Below are 8,606 nucleotides of genomic sequence, written 5' to 3'. Positions count from 1 at the left end.
AGATTTGTTTTCTAGTTCTGACCTATTGCTTTCTTCTTCTCTTCTACTTCTAAGTTCTTCTGCAAACCATGTGCCACATCTTCTCTTCTACTAATCTTCTTCTCCTACTTCATTTTATTTATCCTAACGTGTGGTACCCTAGTTCAAGATCAATTCTCAAATTGTATCCTTTTCAATAGTCACTAATCTTCATCAGTTCTTCCTCTTGACAGCAGCCAACTAAGGTGGATATTTACCAAGGACGGTTCCATGGCTGCTCCCAAATTTACTCTGATAAAAATTTACCTTTCAGACTTCTTAAATAACTTAGTACTGACTTCTGAGAGATTGGAGCACCTTGGATTGTTCTGGCCAGGTCTAGAATCCCACCTTCATCTTTCTTCTAATCCTCAAACCGAAGAAAAAAAATATATAAAAAGAAATTAAATTAAATTATGCCATCCTGGAAAAAACCCAGCCACTATTCAGGAGGTAAGTGCCAAGTCGGGTGAGAGATTTTGTAGCATCCTGTGTTCGCCAACCAAGAAAAGATTAAATTTTAAATGATGTTAATTTGTTCACAAATAGCCTAGTATCACCCTTATCCAGAAATAAAGGTTAATTATGATACAAAAATATCCGAAAACTATAAAAATGAAACACGGACAGTTACTATTGATAAGAAGCTTGCTGGTGTGAGTTGAAGTTCTGTACTGCCGAACCTATGAAGGCCTGAAGAAGATTCTGAGCTGCATTCATCTGCTCATTAGACCCATGGATCTCAACAACACATTCTGAAGCCCCAGACTGAGGATCTTGCAGTTTCACTCTTGCTCCAGAAACCTGCATTTTCAAAGGAGGGGGATGGAAACATCAAGAGATTTAGAAAGCAACATTTTCCTCCAGTAACAGGTTTTCCTTTTAATTAATAAAATCACAAATATAGTCCTCAAAATTTCCATTCATCAAAATTATTCATAAAATGAACCCATAATATATTTAAGTACAGAACCAGATCCTAGCAGGGTTCAACTCCCATCGGATATCTGACAGCAGTTGTAGCTTTTTGTCCCCTATTTTAACACTTTTGGACAAGGTTAAAGGCTTACTTCACGAATATTAGAGATATTGCTTCCACCTGCTCCAAGAAAAGAACCTACTGCGCTGTTCGGAACCTTAACCTCTATAGAACTGCTAACATTTGGGTATCTGGAGAACAAGGAAGATAGAGAGCATCTCAATCTTAATCTCAAAAGAATAAAAAATAATAATAAATAAATAAATCAAATGCATTAGAAGCAGTGTAGTTACCGTACCCAGTGGCAGATTGCTGCACAGGATAACTCTGACCTTCATATTCATGTCCCAGAGCCTTGAAATACCACAAAAACAATATTTTAGTCACCAGAGAGGATAGATTCCCAAGACCATTTCAATCAATATTTTAAGAGGAAGTCATAACAGAATAACAAGAATGCATCAAAATGAAAACTAGTTCAGCAATAACATGTAAAAAACCAGAGACAGTTTCTTGATCAAGGCAGTGAATATTAGATTTTCTAAGCTTTAACAATGCCTAGAAAACATAGAATGATCCAAAGCTAAAATGTAAGGTGCATGACAAGTAAACAGGATGGCACTGTATCTAATAGAAATACATAGACCCAAAATTTCAAAATTATTTGGAGCCTAACAAGGTTTCAAGTATCCTTCAATATCTGCCAATAAGTATTGTATCTATAAGGTTTCAATACGATATGGTACCAACATGATACCTAAAAAATTTGGTATTAGTATATGTAAGAAACCTCATCCCTTTATATATAATCAATTGAATGCACTTGTCTCCTCGCACTTTGTTCTATTTTTTATACATTAATATATTTTACATAGTACTTATTTATAGTGTTTTATACTAATCACCCTTCCAATACTTTAAAACTTGGAGCCTACCACTTCAAAAGCAGAGCATCTAAAACTATAGGATGACAAAGATTATCATTATAATAATTTTTCTTTTAGGTAAACTACTTCTCATTATTAGGCTGCTTATAAATGGAATAAGGCAGACAATATGCTCTGATTTTTTTATTAATTTATTATTTTTCACTATGATTTCATAATAGACATGTAATGATCCTTCAATTTTAACTGTAAATCAAATCTTGTCCCCTACAATTATAGAAGCCCATGGATTAGGATTATGAAGTGGTTACTAGCTCCTTGCATGGTTTCCCACCTAGGAATATGAGTTTTATCCTAGAATCCATTTTCAGTTTTCACTTCCATTAGTAGCAACAGCTTCATCTTCCAACAGTGTTATATCTCTCTTCTTATCCAAAGACTGTTAAACAAGTACACTCAAGTACAACCGTACAATAACATTGATGTTTGTGACCTTCATTCATTAAACTTGTCTCACCTTATAGATGGGTTAAAAAAACTTTGCATTTTCTTACATCTAACTCCAAATCAGGGTTTTCAAGCTCAAAAACACTTCATTTCCACAAGTACTTGCAACTCGTTCAACAAGCTGATGCAGATTCATCATCAAAATAGGCTTGTTTTAATAGGAATAAGTTTAGGGTTGGGTTATATACATGTTAGGCATTTAATCTCATGGGTTTCCAATGTGATAAGCCATTTTTATGAGCCTATAATTGTAGAAATGCAATCCTAAAAAGATGCAAAAGATAATGGAAAAAAACAAGAACAAGCAATGCACAGATATTTATGAGGTTCGGCAAGATAGCCTACGTCCCCGGTGAGATGAGATCCTGTTTCACTATCAATGGAAAATAGGGTTACAGCGCTCGTCCCTCACACCTCTCAGTATTGCTTGCATTACAGAGAAAGAAACCCTCACTACAAATATATAACGAAAAATCCTAATCCGAAAATTACACAATTGCCCTCAAATAAAAAAATTCGAGCTAGGGGCTGCGCCCCCTACACCCCCTGCCCCCTTGCAACCCCCACGGCCCACTAATCGGCTAGTGGGACCACCGTCCTGCCTGTCGAGGCGCTGTACCATCACTCCCTGGGTTAAACTATGACGGAATACAAGACATCGTACACCAACATATAATATGGGTATAGGCTAGGATACGGGATTAGTCAAGTAAAAGCCTATAATTCTTTATTTTACTTGCTATTAAGTATTTCAGTTAGGCTGGATTAGGAATATATAAGTCCAGTCTTATTTTGAATCCTATTTTCTTTGTTATTTTAGTTTCCTAGCCAATTTAGGTTTCCCAATTAGTTAAGAATTGGGTTAGTCCTTTCATTTTCAGTGTTTTGAGTCTATTTTTGAATTTTCTATATAAGGTTGTAAAGGGGGCGAACATTGTACACGAATTTTGATGAATGAAAAGCTTTTGCTGCTCTCTTCTATTGAAGAAATCTCTTGTGCTTGATCGAACCCCTTGTGTTTGGTATTTGATCCAATCGAACCACCTTACGGTGCGAAGCTCGGATGTCATTTTCTGTTATTTTTATTATTCCATCATCTTCTTCATCCAACAGTAAGTATTGTTCTTCAAGTTTTCCTTTAATTTGTTCAAGTCTTCTAAAAGGTTGGATGCAAGGCATTTTTTTGGATTAAGCAATTCAGCCATCTGATCGCATTCAACTTTTGAACAGACCTTCCACTTCATTAAAGTAGGATCTAATTCGAATCTGAGATCATTCTGACGGTCTAGGATCTAATTCAGATCTGAGATCATTCTGACAGTCAAATCTAAGGATATCCTCATATTTCCAATTCTGCACTTTCCTCTTCAGAATCTGAATCAAGTTACTGCTTTGTTCCTAAATAGTCGCTGTTTCTATTTCCTGTTTTGTGTTGAATATCAGTTATATTTTCAGAGACTAATTGAGCATAATTGACCGAACTTCTGAACCCTAATTTGGGTCTGGAAATTACCATGTTACCCCTAATCGGTTTCTTAAGCTGTTTTTAGCTACTTTTTTATACATCTGTTCATATCTAGTCACTGTTTTATCACATCTGTCCACATCTATCCTCCATTGTTGAGAGATCTGAACAATCCTTAGAACTAAAGATCCTATCTATTGGCTATTGTTTTGAGTCTTTCAAATACAGTACTACATTACAAGCCTTATACTAACTTCATGGGGTTAATTGTACGAGTCATGGTCATCCATCCACTACAGTTGAAGCCCCAATACATTTCCGTTATTCAGCACTTAAATATGGGTAATTTCTAGCCTTTGCATTGCCCTTCTAAAGCCTCCAATATGCACAATAATTTTTCTCACTTACGCATTTGTTAATCTCCATCGCATATGGCCAAACCATCTCAAATTTCCTTTATCACACTACGTATGTTCATACACAGATTTCCTGGAGTTATTTCGCAACTGTAATATTCTTCCTGGTTTGGCCAACTTCCCCATCTTAGTCACACCCATTTTGTGATCTTTACAACCAAACACCAAGCTGAAGAAGAACTAACATTTATAAAAAATAAGAGAGGAAAATGTACATACTGCCAGTAGTACTCGCCCTCTCAAACTCTCCCTGACACTACACACTCTCCTCCCTGACCATGAGGCCCCCCATATACGAATTGTGAGGCACTCCCTCCTGCGTGCCCAGTAAGGGTGTCAACCGTACGGTATACAATACAGTTTCGGTATGGTACAGCAGGCCAAGAGTCAATACAGAAACCGTACAGTACAGAGAAAAATGCTTACATTTCAATACCAATACCAATACCATACCGGCTCAGTATGGTTTTTATTTGGTACAAAGGTACATTTTTATAGTCAGTAATTCAATATTACAGTAAGGTTTTGGTATTTGGCACAGTTCGGTACATATTGAACGGTTTTGTCTTAAAAAACGAGATCACACCGAACCAAGGAAGACACCATTTTGTCATACCAAAACCGTACCAATTATCCTTCAATATGGTTTTGGTATAGATATACGGTATCGGTACACAATTGACACCCTTAGAGCTCATTGGCTTGGTGTGGGAGATGCCAACATACGCGGACAGCGTGTAGATCCCTCCCACAAAGAAATATTCCACAAGAATTTTGCCCCTTCACCCATGCTACTCGGACTCCATGAAGAACATAGTTGTCAAGGAGTTGCATCCAGGCACATCCCTTATTGGACGACTCCTAGCCGCCTTCTTGGTGTCCCCTAGGCATCTAGGCCCCCTCGAACACTTTGGATCACCCTAGGTCAACTTGACAACTATGACAAGTAAACAATATTTTTAACTTCACAGTATAGCCAGACTAAATCTTTAGAAGGATTAGAAGAGCCATGTGAATCTCATTTTAAACCTCTGGGGCAATAGTGGGATGAAGGAGCTCTCATCTCTGGAGGACCCCATGTTGCCTCTTTCCTCCTCCCACCCTGAGTCCCAACCACCATGGCTGGACTCTCCGGGGCAGCGCAGTCCCACCACTCCCTGCCCTTCCACCTCAACCTCCTAAACCTCCATCCCCACCCTCAGTTTACCCTCCTCCTGGCCGAACCTGGAGCTCTCTTGTTAGTGCAGCCCCACCCACTCTCCCCAAGCATGTATTCTGCTCCATTTCATATCCCTGTCCATCACTGGAAGCTCCAAAGTTGCTTGCTTCCCTGCTTGTTTAATAGATGAGGAAGCCAACCTGTGGCAAAACTAGTTAGTGGGTCATTTCATCGGCTCTCACGCATCCCCCATTGTGAAGCTTTCCCTCACCAAACAATGGAGGTAGAAAGGGACCACATGGATAATGGTTTCTTTGTCTTCAAAGTGTCTCATGATGAAGACAAGCAGCACACTTTCGAAGGCAGCCCATGGAAGGTGGGAAAAAAGGCTATCTTCCTTCGCCAGTGGAATCGATGGCTACTGCTGAACAGAGTTGATCTCTTTTCCATCCCCGTTGGGTTTCATTTCCTGGCCTCCCCCTCCAATTCTGATGCACTGAAGGCCTTGGCACTGTGGGCTCGGGTTTCATTTAACTTTTTCAAACGAACTTTCTATATCCGCTGAAAAGGTACGTATAGCATCATCATGATACAAACACGCTGAAAATATGCAAACATATCAGGTTCAACATTAGCCCATCACTTTTGTCCCAATTTACTTTTCCCTCATCACTCAAGGAGTTGCATTCCTACACCTTTCAACCTTGAAATTCTATTCTTCAGTTGCCTCACTAAGACAAAGGTTCAATTTATTGTTTCAAGCTTCTATATCCTTCTCTAGCTTCAGTCATTCCCATAACACAACATATGGAAAATACAATGGTTACTATTCAATCTTCTACCTGATTCCCGTATTATAGAACCAATCTAACATCTCCCAGCTCAGACTCAAACGTACTGAGCTTAAAGGCCATTTACCCAAGAAAAAATTGCTTTACTTATATCTGAGTGAAAATTGCAAATTATAGTGAGAACTCAAATGTGAGGCCATATTTGCAACTAGAAAGGTAGGAAAGCAAAACAGCACAAAATTTCTCAGAAATAAATGCTTTGTTTCTAAATTGTACCAAAGAGTTCTTTGGCCAAAGGGTTGGTAACAAATCTAAACATATCTCTTCTTTCAGGCCTTCTTGTTCCGTTTCTTCTGCCTTCATTTCTTTTTAATTTCTTCATTTACTTCAAGACAACAAAAGTTTTGTGCACTGCTCTTTCAATTACTGACAAGAAAGTTTTCTTTGACGGAAATGAAATACAAAGTTGAGAAAACTCTCCCGTGTGTGTGTGTGTGTGTGTGTGTGTGTGTGTGTGTGTGTGCGTGTGTGCACGTATGAGCAAAACATTGTTACAATCCAGATTTGGGCTTTTCTACTTGTGGGGTACACTTGGGGTACCTCTTTAGAGTATATGTTTATGTCAATAAATAGAGTTTAATTAGCAGTATAAGTGGTTAAAAGGATTTTGTTTAATATGTTAGCAGTTATGTTCAGTTTAATTAATTTGAATAGCAATAGAAAAATATCATAATTAGATGTAATTAGATCTTCAGGCCTTCAGCATAATGACTTTCTATTTTTTATATGCTTTTATGTTATGGCTTTCCATGGGTTACAAAGTCATTTTGTAGTTTCTAGAGTGTCGAGTAGTGCACTGGTTATTTTTAGTTACTAGTTTCTATTTTGGAGTTTAGTATTCAACTACATATATAGGCTGGCTTGTACTCCCCCTTGCTCGAAACTGAATCAATGGAAGAAGTTTCCTCTTTGAGCTATTACTGCATGGATTAACAGTCCCCTTCTTATTCACCCAAAAAAAAAAGAGTCCCCTTCAGAGGTGGATTCTTCCAACCCTAGGTGAGTTCTCTTCTTCTCCTCCTTTCTCTTCTACTTTCTATTTTCTGTTAATGTTAAAGCAGTTTCAAGCTATGAACAGCTTTTTTTCCCATCATCAGTCTCCGTCAAACCACCAGGAAAACACTGTCCCAGCCTTCCCCCTTCAACCCTAACCTTCACACCTTCTTCCCATACTTTATATTTTATCCCACCATATAAGAACCCATTCCATCAATCCAACTTCATAAAAACCGAACTCCTTTAAACCCTAGCCTCTTCCAATCACTCAGAACCCATTCCATCAATCCAACTTCATAAAAACTGAACTCCTTTAAACCCTAGCCTATTCCACTCGGTCACAACCCTCCCTTCTAAACCGTTACCCTGATTTCATCCTAAACACTTTATTTTCCTTTTCTATTTATACTATCAATAACCAAACAGCAATCTTTCTCTCTCCTACTTCACAAAACCTTGGATCAATTAGGACTTGAATCTACTCTTCGAGGACCACATTGTAGCACCCTAGTTCAGCATCAGTCATTCAGTCTCTCTCCCTCCCTAACTCCTTGCCCAACGGGCCACGTTTTTCTCTTTACAACAGAAGTTCCAGCTTCTATATCTTCCATTCAAATTTTAAGAATGGGCTTCACATCTCCCTCCCCCACCCCACGCTTGTGATACCCAGGTATAACACAGTTCTGGTTTCTACTGTTCAGAGAAGGAGCTAGTAGTGAGAAGCACCTCTGAACAGTGGTGGAGTGCTTGGAAGCCAAGGATGACCCCACTTGCCAGTGCACCTCCTGCCAAATTTACTGGAAAACCTTCCATGAGCAGTGCAATCAAAGGTAAAAAGTCATTGAATACTGCCTATGGGGCTTTGACAGAGAGGGCGGACAGCTGGGACAGTTCAGCAGGCCACCGGCAAGTCAACATAGGGTGGCCAGTGGAGTTCAGCTAGAAAAATTGCATTAAACCTGTGGGGCCCACTGACCTACAGTAGAGAGCCCCAGACTTACCATGCTGTACCTAAAAGGTCAGATTACAGTGAGGTCCACCAATGGGAATTAAATATTAAATTGTCTTTCAGTTTTAAGCTTGGCAAACCGAACAAGCCTTAAGGACCTTTTGGGCTGAATTATAAAAGCTGGAATTCAGCTACTGTTCACTCATTTTCTACTGCTGAACTTGGGTGCTGTAGCAAGGAGAGGACGAGGAGGAGAAGAAGAATGAGTAGAAATCTAGAGAAAGAGAGCAAGCACATGCCCTCTGGCACTTGCTAATCCAGTCCACGCAGTAGGTGAATGAATTCTCCTCAGGTTCCTTATGATTTCTTGCTGAAATTG

The 8,606-nt window shown here is 39.0% G+C and overlaps 1 protein-coding gene across 1 annotated transcript in view; it reads right to left on the bottom strand.

The window, feature by feature from the left end:
• Positions 1 to 510: 510 nt before the first annotated feature.
• Positions 511 to 8,606, bottom strand: part of LOC122073896 (KH domain-containing protein At4g18375-like) — a 28,268-nt gene continuing 20,172 nt past the window's right edge. The window contains exons 5-7 of the mRNA XM_042638587.1: positions 1,296 to 1,351; positions 1,089 to 1,188; positions 511 to 822 (exon numbers count right to left, since the gene is read on the bottom strand). Of these exons, the coding sequence (XP_042494521.1) occupies positions 652 to 822; positions 1,089 to 1,188; positions 1,296 to 1,351 (327 nt within the window). The 3' untranslated portion in view covers positions 511 to 651. The remainder of the gene's footprint in view (positions 823 to 1,088; positions 1,189 to 1,295; positions 1,352 to 8,606) is intronic.

The sequence above is a fragment of the Macadamia integrifolia genome, chromosome 3 (genome assembly GCF_013358625.1).
Source record: "Macadamia integrifolia cultivar HAES 741 chromosome 3, SCU_Mint_v3, whole genome shotgun sequence".
In the NCBI taxonomy this organism is placed as follows: domain Eukaryota; kingdom Viridiplantae; phylum Streptophyta; class Magnoliopsida; order Proteales; family Proteaceae; genus Macadamia; species Macadamia integrifolia.
Note: the sequence above shows the minus strand (reverse complement) of the source record. Positions and strands in the feature narration are given on the sequence as shown.